Here is a 12,143-nt window from a genome sequence, read left to right as displayed (position 1 = left end):
GCACAAACATCTTGCCAACTCAAATTTGACATGTTTATTAATTGGATCAGAAATCCAAAATTGAACCTAATTTGTTTATCAAACATGTAATATGATTGGCTTGTGTAACCTAATAAACATATTGATTGAGTTAGACACTTTAAATGACCTGATCTAATTGTTCAACAAGTTAAAGCAGGTCAGACATATTAGGATTCTAAATATAAACCTGGCTCATTTAGCAAACAAACTAAAAGATATCAATCCATCTGCGATTTGGGATAAAACCAAACTATCTAGATTGGTTGTGGGTGCAATTGATGGATTCAGTGACATATTACCATGGTAGTGCTGTTGTATGGTCCAAAGATGCACTTCATACTGTTGGACCTCATGGACACCTCATTTTGGAAGGTTCCAATATCTACACATCTGCATTTATTATAGGGGTTGGGGTGTATCTTTGCGCAAGGGGAGGATTCATCTCCCTTGCATGAATCTACCATCAAATTATGCAGGTTTAGATTGTTTTTTTTGCACACAAAAAAAAGTGAGTTACCTTCGCAACATCAACCATCAAATCGTATTTTGGACAAATTTCAAAACACTTCAATTTTTTTCTTTCATCGTTGGTCTTGGAGCAGTCATTGCACCTTCTAATAATTTTTTAGGGTATATGCAATCCAATAGTTGATGTCATGAAGTGAATCATTGTTTCACGCCAAAGATACAACCCAAACACAATAGTAGCTTAAAGATCCGTGCGGATCATTGAACGAAGGTGTGGAGTTCTCTGCAAGATTCGATCCAAGGGTGGAGGTGAAAAGATACAACTCTGAACACTTATTACGGAGTGACCCGGCAAATATCCACTTCCATCAAACCTATGCATGGCTGAACCTTAAGCTGGTGTATTTATTAAATCCCACCGAACCCAACTACCACCCTCATGGACCCCCTCCTCTGTTCTAGTGTTCTCTACCCCTAAAATCTACATCCTGTGAAACAAAGTTCTTAACCCGCTCCACCAGCGACGAGCTCGGCCCTGCCAATCGTCGCATTATCAAAACAAACACTCCTAATTATCAAGAAAACACACAAAAAAAAAAAAAAAAAAAAAAAGGCAAACACGGCTCTAATACAAAATGAGTTCCTTGCCATTAATACGTGAGCGAGTCCGGGTCCCACCCCTCGTTATTGTGACTCCAGCGCCGTCCATCAGCATTTAATTCCATACTGCACTCAAAATTAGGGAACTCAAAAGACAAAAGCAAGGGAAGGCCTGCACCTCCCCCATGGCTTCTCCCTCTTCCCCTGCTCGCCCTTCTCCTCCTCCTCGAACTCCCCTCTTCACCCCTGTAAGTATTCTTCTTTTCTCTAATCCCCACGGATTAATTCTCTTAACTTCCTAAAGTTTTTTTTCCCCTTAAGTTTTATGCCTTTCTTCAAACTGTTCATAGATTTTGGAAAACGAGAAAGGGCGAGGAGACGGGGAGTTGGCGATAAAAGATGAAGAAGAGACGACGGCTTCCAGGCCCTACAAGAACCAACCTACACCTCTCCCGTCCTCCAAATCGACGGCTTCCAAGAAGCTGTCCTCCACATTCAACGGCGCGGCTGAAGGCGACGGCGACGACCCCTCGGTTTCCTGCACCAACTGCCGGCCCTCCGCCCGGGAGAAAATCTCCATCGTCCCCCTCGACACCAACCGCCTCAAGCATCCCTCCTCCCTCAGTCCCTCCCCCGCCGGGCTCCTCCGCTCCCTCTTCCTCTCCATCACCCGCCGCAGCCCCCGCTCCCCCTCCTCCGCGGCCGCCCCCTCCTCCTCCTCCGCCGTCTCCTCCGCCGCCTCCTCCGCCGACGAGTGGCGCCTCACCGCGGAGGAGCTCTCCCGGAAGCTCGTCCACGCCACCCGGAAGCGCGACGAGGCTCTCCTCGAGTCCTCCCGAATTAAGTACTCCCTCTCCGAGCTGGAGCGCAAGCTTGGCCGGCTAGAGTCCTACTGCCACGACCTCCAGGCCGCCCTCGACCGCTGCTCCTCCCCCAACCCGGTTCCATCCCCGACCGGGTCCGCTTTCCCGGTCGAGCCCTTCATCCGGGCCGTCTCCGACGCACGCGCCGCGGTCCGCCACCTGAGCCGCTCCCTCACCGCCCAGCTCCGGCCGGACCAGGTCGCCGTCCTGCTACATCCCCACTCCACCGGCCAGTGGCGGCGGAAGCCGGGCGGCCTGCTCTTCTACATGGAGGCCCTGCTGAACCGGATTTTCTACGCGGGGTTCGGCGAGGGCGAGCCGGACGAGGCTGTCGACCCCGCGGCCCGTTGCGAGGCGAACCAGGCCGCCTACGAGGCGGTCCGGAGGATCGGTTGGGGCGAGGTTCTGAGCAAAGGAACCCGGTTCTATAGCGAAGGCTTGAGCCGTTTTTGTGACCGGAAGATGAGCGAGGTGGTGGGGTTGCTCGGGTGGGCCCGGGCGTGGCCGGAGGCTCTGCTCGAGGCGTTCTTCGGGGCGGCCAAGGGGACGTGGGTTGTGCGGCTCCTGGCGCGGTCCGTGCACCCGGCGGTGCCCGTACTCAGGGTGGACCGGGGGGTCCGGTTCGACCCACGGTTCATGGAGGACATCGCGGCCGACCGGGTCACCCGGCTCGAACCGGTGAGCGTGAAGATGATGGTGGCCCCCGGGTTCCACGTGTACACCAGCTGCTGCGGGCTGGTCAAGTGTAAGGTGCTGTGTGTGTACAGTAACAGTTGTAATAGCTACAGCAATAATGGCAGTAAGAGCGCTTGTAATAACAGTTTTCTACAGCATAACCAAGAGGTGAAGTATGGGAAGGTTTGATTATTTTGCTTCTAAGGTTTTTAGATGTGAAGGGAAATAAAATAAAGTTTGTATTTATGTTAATCTCTTTTGGATTTTTCGATGTGTGCATATCTTCACATATCCATGCGACATGTTAGGTTGGCACAAAAAAGTATCCCATAAACAGAATATTTACTTATAAGGTTCCAAATCTGAGGTGAAACAGTTTCATGAGGTGGACTGATCTATCTCACCTACCTCCATACTAAAACCTAAGACATCAAAGTATAAGGACCTAGCTTGACATGAAAAACCAGAAATAATGAACTTCAATTTTCATTGGTATCATTTTGTTCTTATCGTCCTAATACGAGCAATATTTCTATTTTTGAAAATATATAGAGTGATATCTTTTTATGGATGGAGGAAGTATATGTCCGTATTGTTTCAAAATAATTCTTGTGAATTTATGAATTAATTTGTTTCAACATGTCATGACAATGTAACTTGCTGAACCAGGCTGGACCTCTTTGTGGCCAGGCCATGGGTCATTGCTGTTTGATTGTTAGTCAACTGTGTCAGTTGTAGAAGGGGATTTAGAGCCTTGGCTGAAAAAGGAAAAGCAAAGCAAAGCAGATGCTAACTTATCGACTATGACAATTGGAGTTAGCACTTTTTTGTGATGGCCATTCCTGATGGGCTGCAATGATAGAGGAGTTCCGAGAAGAGTGAATGGAAGGGAAGTGGATGCTAATTGGTACCGATATATACTGCTTGTAATGTACCATATTAATATCAAATATCTATGGGAAGTGTATCAAGTATAGGTACGCGAAAATAGCTCCCGTATCGAGCATACAGATATAGTAATATGATAGTATTAGTATGGGTTCTGGTACCGAAATGGTGAATCTTGATTTGAAGTTTATTTTATGATGATGATAGAATAGAAGGGGCACTAAGCTAAAAGAGTAGGATGCCTTAAGGTTTGGGAGCTTCTTCGTTTGTGGTGGTGGATAAGAGATAATGGAAGATAACTTTCCAGCAGCAAAGAGATTTACCAAGATGTCTTCTCTTTTTTACTCTTTGTATTGTTGTAGTTGTTGTTAACATTTGCTTTCCGACCAATTTTGACCTATCATAGAGATGATCTGGATGGCTTGACCGATTTGAACCATGCCGCTTAAATACTTGAATCGCTTAGATGAGAGAGTTGAATGATTTCTTGTATGAAACAAATTTTTATTCAATCAACCCTAATTGATCTCAAGTGGCAGGTCAAGCAGGTTGACCTGTTAACCTGCTTGAGTCTTAAAACATTCACCATGATGTTAGATCTTATCAAAGCAATTCAAGGTTTCCATGTTGTTATTATGAAGCATTGCAGTACTATACTCTATCTAATGGTAATGGCAATAGAGGTTGCGAAACAATTTAGGAACTCTACATTATTTTGTTTTGGTAAACTGGAATTCTAGGCATTATTCTTGTTAAGCACTGCAAAGTAGTACTCACCATATGGTGGACATGGTGCAGGAGCTTGTGAAACTTTTCAGATTCATCATAATGCCTAGAAATTGTACAGCCCTTTGGCTACCGTAGGCGAGGGCCATTTTATGTTTAATTTTGATTACTATGTTGGTCATCCAGGATTAATTGATGTGTTGTTTGGATGCAAGGTCCAGTCTGCCATCAATGGCGGGCTAAAAGTTAGGCGTGGAGTCATTTGGCATTAACAAACAATCAACAGCCTGTGAACCTCTTAGAAAACACAACAATAAACAACTCCGGAAAGGGAGCATAGTTCATGCATCCGGAAGCCAAATACATCAAGAAGCTGCCATCGTTAGTGCTAAATTCTGGCCTCATTGGAAGAATAATATGCCAAGCACTGCATGGCATTAGTGTTGTTCCAAGATTGTTTTATATTCCAGGTCTGAACCAAAAGCTAATGGAACAGATGCCAAAGAGGGGAATTTTGTCACCAATATTTGCTCAGCTGTTTTTTCCCATACTAATCAGCCACCAGAACTATTTATCATCATTTCAGTTTACATATATTGAGCCTAAATAAAAGCCCCTGTTAATCCATTTTGAGAATATAATCTGATATTAGGAAAAGCTCGATCAAGCTTGGGTGTGATGCCGGTCAAGCTTGGCTCGAGACTAAATTCGACCTTGAAAGTTGATATCAAACTTGGTATGTTTTGCTACTTGGTTGTGCCAAATTTCAAACCAAACTCAGCTCGTCTACTTCGAGCAGCTGAGCAACATTGACCAAGTTGCAATTTTCAAGATTGTATCAAGCTTGAATGAAGCTAGAATTGAGCTTGGTTCAAGCTTGATCAAATGGTCGATTATATATATGCTAATTGAACCAAAGGTCATTCTGTTGGATTAGATTCAATGATTGCTTATATGCTAGCATATACAATTTCACAATTTCGAACTTTATCAAGCCAGGTTGCTTTTAGGCTTGGCGTGAACTTGAAATCAATAGCAATCCTATTAACCAGGTCAATAGCAATCCTATTAACCAGGTTCAAGCTTGCTTCAGTTTTATCCAAATCAAGTTTATTTGAATTTATTTCCAGGCGAGCATGAGCTAAGCTCAGCTCTGTTGACAACAGTACCGATAACCACCAATCTGATCAAGCAGCACCACACATTTTAACTAAATCATATCTATAATGAAGCATTCATTGTTTACATCCATGATGCATGGGCATAGTAATTGTTCTTAACAGTTCAATATACAACAGAAATTACCTTGAATGTGCACAATTAAAACATCAGAAAGCATAAAAAGGGCCTTAAATGTATGACACTAGAAAAAAATTGTTGTTCACTAAATGTAAAGTGGTAATATATCTTTAATCTAAAAAATAGATGCTTATATTTCACACATTTGCATGGTCGAGTGAATGCAATGAATCCTTTATACAATCTAAGACTGAATTCTGAAACGACTAGCTGCATCTTCGCACAGGAAAAGGCCGACAGGGTACAATTGCTGCTGGAAGCCTAAATCAGCTCAAGGCATCCATCGTGTAGTTTGGAGTGGTTTGATGAAAAGAATTATGATAAGAAACTGATATAAAGAAAAAGAACATGAGACGGACTATGATTACAATGAGGGGTCCAACCTGCAGCGAGTGCATACAAGCCTTAGAACATCAACTGTGAAACATAGACTAAATCTGAAGGTCATCCAGTGAAAGTTCTTGAGCTGACATCATCTTCAGCTTCTGCAGTTAGAAATCAACAGGCAGGCTCTTTAGTTTGACTTATAAGCTTTTTGACATAGAGACTGCTTGTCTTGAAAAATAAATGCAATCACTTCAATCATAGAATCAGCATGTAACTTTTATCCGCGATAATGGAGTACAAGTTAAATCTATACTAGGGCATGCCTAAAACAATCATTTTGTAAGGCATTTGTGAAGCCTATGCTACATAGCAGTTTGAAGTAGATCGGGTGGTTACGTTTTGACACATGCAATTCAACATGGATCAGTGAAGTTGTTTCCAGATCATATCAAGGAATTCCACAACAAACCTACATCTGAAATAGGAAATATCTAGGGAAGAGAAATGAAACTTGCATGGGTAATTTATCATGTCAATTTCATTGACTCACCGTAATGAACTGGGGAGGATCATCAGGACTAGATGAGCTGAGGATGACTTCTCTCTTCAGCTTTGATGTAAGCTTGTGAACCACACGTAGCTGATATAGGCATTCAAGGATGAATCTAAATACAATTCAATAATGAAAGTTCAAAGCATGTACCTCAGATCGAGTCATTCCACCAATGATGAAGATAAAAATACGCTGGCCCATCCTTTTGAAATCACTTGATGCATGCCTCAATGTAGAATCACTGAAAAAACCAATGCTCAGCAAGAGAAAGAAGACTGATGGAGGTTGGAATATTTGAGATTAGGCAGGCAATTCAGAGACCTACGAGTAAATAGCAAGACCACACGCACTTGCTATTTCAATTATGTAGAAACAAAATGAAAATATTTGACAACATGATATTATATTCCTGCAGGATTACTTGGAAGCACACATGAGAAATGTTTTGAGAACTGGAATTATTGCCACCATATATACCTTGAACGGCCATCTTCAGAATTTCGAGGCCTAGCCCATGTGGCAGTCCGCCTGGATCTCATGAAGTGAGCAGGCTGAGAATGCGCTGTCCGAACTGGTACACTCTGTGAGGCTTCTCGGAAAGTAGGACTTGGGTCACTCATACATGGATACTCATCTTTTGGTAGTTTTCCTTTACTAAGTTTCCCAATCAACTCCTGAAAGAAAACAGGAACTACAGATATTAGGCAACATTTCATGAGAACCAAAACAGAAGAAAGGGGAAAGGAATGCCACATCTGACTAAGCAGACAGATCTAGCCAATAAAACTAGACGGAAATACGTCGCAATGATTTCTTCCAATATGTATTAATACGCACTATCAACATTACAACAATCAGTGACATGCTATAAAAAGAAGTCTATAGAAAAGCCTCTTAATCAAGCATATGAAAACCATTACAGGTGAGGAGCACCAAAGATTTTTTTTTTTTTTTTGGGAGGTCTATTCACGGGTTGCTCCATAAAAGTCTACAACATGTTGATTTTATGAAGAAGGGAGTCTTGTTGCATGAACATGTAAGAAAAAGGAAGATTGAAATCAGATAATGTTTATCTCTTTTGTTCTCACTTCTTTCCATTTTGCTCTTTCCTATTATCCATACAGACGTTGATATGTCATCACCGAAGTTCCTTTCTTTCATCAGCATCAAAAGGAACAAAGAAAACTAATATTACAGGAAAAAACATGAAGGAGAAAAAGGAAATTGCAATGAAAGATCAGTGTACATCTCCTTCATGCATCACATTACTTCTAATAATCCATTCTTCTGTGCATGATGGCCCATATCGGTTGCTTATTTCTCTTCTTCATCTTGCTTGTACAAATATCTCAATTACCTCATCTGCTCTTGTTAACTTGCATATAGAGGTCGTTCACTAAATTCATATCTAAAATGACTACCATATATATACTACAAGAAAAACAAGATTTGGCGACGCTTTTTAAGGCCTTTACCGACGCTTATAAGCGTCAGTCTTTTGCTGCTTTTAAAAGCGTTGCTAAAGGGTCGGCTATTTCAGAGTGGAAAAAAGAATTGCCGACGCTTTTGGAAAGCATCGCTAAGGTGATTTTCAGCGACGTCTTTTAGCGACACTTTTAAGTGTCACTAAAAACCCATTTAGTGACCCTTTAAAGCATCGTTATAAATATTTTTTTTTAAAAATATTTTAAAAATTATTTTGAATCAGAGCCTCGTTTCCTCGATTCCTCCCCAATGTCCACCTCCGTGCTCCTCCACCGCCGCACGTCCTCCACCGCCGCCTGCTGAAAAATCCCCACATCCACTGCCCCTGTTACCATATGATATCCTCTCATCTTCACATTCTCCGCCCGATTCCTAGGACCCCACAGATATCCTTCTCATCTTCATATGATATCCTTCATCGCATCCCTCACCTCCTGGTTCCTAGGATCCCATGCTCGCGCTCAGATCCAGCGGCTCCATCTGCACCACGTCGACCCCCTCGACGCCGGTGATCGCCTCGATCTCCGCCAGCCCCGCCGCCGTCTCCACTGGCACATCACCAGCAGCTCCTCATCAACCGGCGCCAGGTAGCCGTCGTCGATGCCGTAGGCGGAGGCGCGCACCACTGTGTGGACGGACTCGCGGACGCCGCGCGGCGGGAAACGGCAGAATGAGACGGCGAGCTCGGCGGTACCGAGGGACTCGATCATGGGGAACATGAGTCCCTGGGGGCTGAGATCGAGGGCCTTCTTGGCCCAGGCGGCGGAGAGCTCCGGAAGGCGGAGGATGGCCGGGGTGCGGGTGGCGGCGAGGGCGAGGAGGCAGGGGAGGGCTTCCGGGATGCCGCCAGAGCCGTGCTCCATGTCGACGACCACGTAGTCGTAGCCGGCAAGGCCGGCGATCTTGGCGAGGGTCGGGGAGGAGTGCAGGAGGAAGAGGCCATAGAGGGTCTCGCCGGCGACGAAGCGGGACTTGAGGATCCGCGGTTTGAGGGAGAGGGGGGCGGAGTCGGGATCCAAGGAGGCGGCGAAGAGGCGGGCGAAGACATCATCGCCGGAGCCGTTCTGCTTCTTGAATCTGGAGGGGGTTAGGGAGGGGGGGCGATGATGATGAGAGAGAAAGAGAGAGAAGACGAGGAATGGGCGAGGAATGGGGAGGGGGTTCCGTTTTCTCTTCGATCTCTGGAATGGGTTGAGGGTAAAGGGCGGTGGCCAAGAAAACGGAAAGAGAGAGAGGGCTCGTTGGGATTTAGCGTGATGTTGGTGGAATGTTAGCTTCCGACGACGCTTTTTAGCGTCGTCTTAGGCCGGCGACTACACCGACGCTTATTAACGTCGTCTTTTGCTGACGCTTTTTATAAGCGTCGGCAAATTTTGACGCTAGACCACAAATTTTGACGCTAGACCAAAAATTGCCGATGCTTGTGAAAAGCGTCGGCAAAAAAGCGTTGCTAAAACCGACTTTTCCTGTAGTGATACCATGCTAAGTGCTCATAAACATCAGAATGATGATCCAAAAGATCAGAGAAACCTTTTTCCCCTCCAAGCATGATAGTTGCTCTCTAACATGCTTAGATTAATCATACATCATACTTGAATCTATAAAGCACGTTGAAAACACTATGATTCCACTATCACATGCATTGGAAGCCTGGGTCGTATGTAAAATGAGATCTGGTAGAAGCAATAGCGAATATTCTTTCAGCTATAATTCAAAGAGGCATATATTACAGGAGAGTGAATTAACCATAGGTTGAGAATGTTATCTGACACCATAAGAGGGATAACCAATCCTACTTCTAAAGTACATGCTGTTGAATTAAATCAAATATTTTAAAATTTGAAAACCAAATATTTGACTTGGTCAATGGCCAAGTGGCAAGCATCCGCGCACAATCATGGAAGCAAACATAGAAAGATCCCTAAAGAAAGCAAGTCATAACAAGTGTCATGCATCCACGTGCAAGAGCAAGCATGGAAAGGCCCCCCAAAGAAAGAAGGAAGCATGGGCAGCCAAGATGCGCCAAGCCGCAGGACCAAAGGAGCACAAGAAGACACGTCATCAATTCGCGGAAGGAGAGTCTGTTTCTTTTGACACGCCGAGTCTATATAAAGGGCTCTAGGGATCATTTCAAATAGAATAAATTTTTTTTCTTCTCCTTATTCCAAGAGCCTATATAAAAAGGGCTCTAGGGGTCATTAGAGAAATAATTTTTTTCTTCTTTTCATAATTTTTCTAAGTTTCTTTTAAGCTATCTGCAAGCGTGAACGTACTCTTCTTTCTTCCTTAGAGGCGCACTGATGGAGAAGACATGGTTCTATACCAGGTCGTCATATCTCTAGGAGATCTGTGCCAGCAGACCCGTGCGTGGGGGTATAAACTTTCTTGGGACAACGCGTCAGCGTGCTTCGATCCACAGGCCATCTTCTTTCATTTCTTCATTTTATTATTCTATTGTCAAGTTAATTATTTGGTAGTTTATTCTTCTTATTTACTGTTGTCACGCCCCAAACCCATCACTCGGGTCGACCACGTGACACGGCCACATAATCCCTAAAGTAAAACCCTAGAGATCATGTAAGGCCTAAAAAGGTACAATATTCCCAAAAATGCCAAAATTAAAGATTAATGTAATTAAATCAAATCCAACTAAAATGTACTGATTGATTACATAATTTCAAATGTCCATAAATAAAAGATAAGCTATTTCTAACTATTTAGCAGTCCGACTCCAGATCGATCTCACTTCTTGTCGCACCCGACAGATTCTACGAATCCAGTGCCTCTGAAAAAAAAAGTAAGTATAGTATGAGCTTTTCCAGCCTAGTAAGAATCCCAACAGCCACACACAGTAATAATAATAAAATAATCAAAGCAACAAATAAATGTCATTTCATCATTCAAAAATCTCAACAAACAACAAGTATATATAACCAGTACATATACGTAAATCCTTTTTTCATATTATGTGACCCATTCTCGTATTACTCTGATTTTCAAGTTTTAAAATTTTTTACTTCTGGCTTTGGACTAACCAAGATCATGACCTAGTCCAAGACTGCACAAATCCCACGCATAAGCTCGTGGCAGCTATCCCACGCGTAAGCCCGTGGAGGCTATCCTACGCATAAGCTCGTAGAGGCTATCCCACGCGTAAGCCCGTGGAGGCTATCCCATGCATCAGCTCGTGGCGGCTATCCTACGCATAAGCTCGTAGAGGCTATCTCATGATAAGGCTAGTGCAATCCATTTTACATGTCTAATTTCACATGTTTAATCAGATTTCTATCACATCACATATTTTCATGTATTCTCAAAAATATGATAATTCTTTCCAATTTAATTATTCTAATACTTTTATAATAAACCAAATGCATACCTCATATGTGTCATACAAGCTCATAAAATTAATAACAACATACTGATAAAAATATATCCAACGATAAATCCAATACATGCATAAATAGAGGTGCTCAGATGTAAGGATTCTTATAGAAATTTGTATACTGACTCAAACACGGATCCAAATCACGACCTACGAGCTGGGGTGCTGAGTCCCTTGATCAAAACCTCCTGGCACCGCTAACTCTTCCCCTACAATATCAATTATAAATTACAAACTAAATTATTTAATATTAAAATATCTAAACCATAACTTACATCTACTTTGGGGCCCATTACCAGGTTCTTAATCATCTCAACCCCTCCAGATCTAGGGGCAGTCGGGATCGCCCAACTCCCATCCTTGTACCACTGGCCTATGTCGTCGCCAGCCGTGGCCGCTGCCACGCCGGCGACGATGGCTGATCCCGGTGAAAGGACCAAAAGAAGGGAGTGGATGAGAGAGAAGGGAGGAAGACCCTTCTCTCTTCACAAGTGTTTTTTCTTGGTCCTAGGGCAGCAGCCATGGTGGCTGTGCCCTCTTTCTTCCCCAACCCAAAACTCGGCCACCACTGGCCGAACCATCGCCGCCCGCCACTGTTACAGTCGCCGGTGATGGTGGCCGGCCAAGAGAGGGAGGAAGAGGTGGTCCCTTGCTCTTCTTCTCCCAAGAACCGGCAGGACCTCTTTCCTCCCTTCCCCCTCCTCCATCATCAACGGAAGACCACCTTGATGGTGGCTCGGCTCCCCCAACCCAACGGCAGCCACGGTGGCCCACGACCGCCGCCGTCGCCGCCGGTGGCCAACCGACGAGAGGAAGAGGAGAAGAAGATGGAACCACGAGGAGAAGACCTCGG

At 44.2% G+C, this 12,143-nt stretch overlaps 1 protein-coding gene across 1 annotated transcript; it reads left to right on the top strand.

Annotated features, from left to right (window-relative positions):
* Positions 1–1,236: 1,236 nt before the first annotated feature.
* On the top strand, positions 1,237–2,879 carry LOC103698515 (IRK-interacting protein-like). Its single transcript, XM_008780541.6, has 2 exons — positions 1,237–1,337; positions 1,440–2,879. The coding sequence occupies exons 1-2, from the start codon at positions 1,275–1,277 to the stop codon at positions 2,814–2,816; spliced, it is 1,440 nt and encodes a 479-aa protein (XP_008778763.3). The 5' UTR covers positions 1,237–1,274; the 3' UTR covers positions 2,817–2,879.
* Positions 2,880–12,143: the final 9,264 nt, after the last annotated feature.

This window comes from Phoenix dactylifera, chromosome 6, assembly GCF_051530095.1.
Source record: "Phoenix dactylifera cultivar Ajwa chromosome 6, Ajwa_hap1_PhDact_Kaust_v1.1, whole genome shotgun sequence".
NCBI lineage: Eukaryota > Viridiplantae > Streptophyta > Magnoliopsida > Arecales > Arecaceae > Phoenix > Phoenix dactylifera.
The sequence above is the reverse complement of the archived record's forward strand: the minus strand, read 5'-3'. Positions and strand labels throughout refer to the sequence as shown.

Coding starts and splice junctions, on each gene's coding strand:
- LOC103698515 (XM_008780541.6), top strand. CDS start 1,275: ATGGCTTCTCCCTCTTCCCCTGCTCGCCCTTCTCCTCCTCCTCGAACT. Junction 1,338..1,439: donor GAACTCCCCTCTTCACCCCT/GTAAGTATTCTT, acceptor AACTGTTCATAG/ATTTTGGAAAACGAGAAAGG.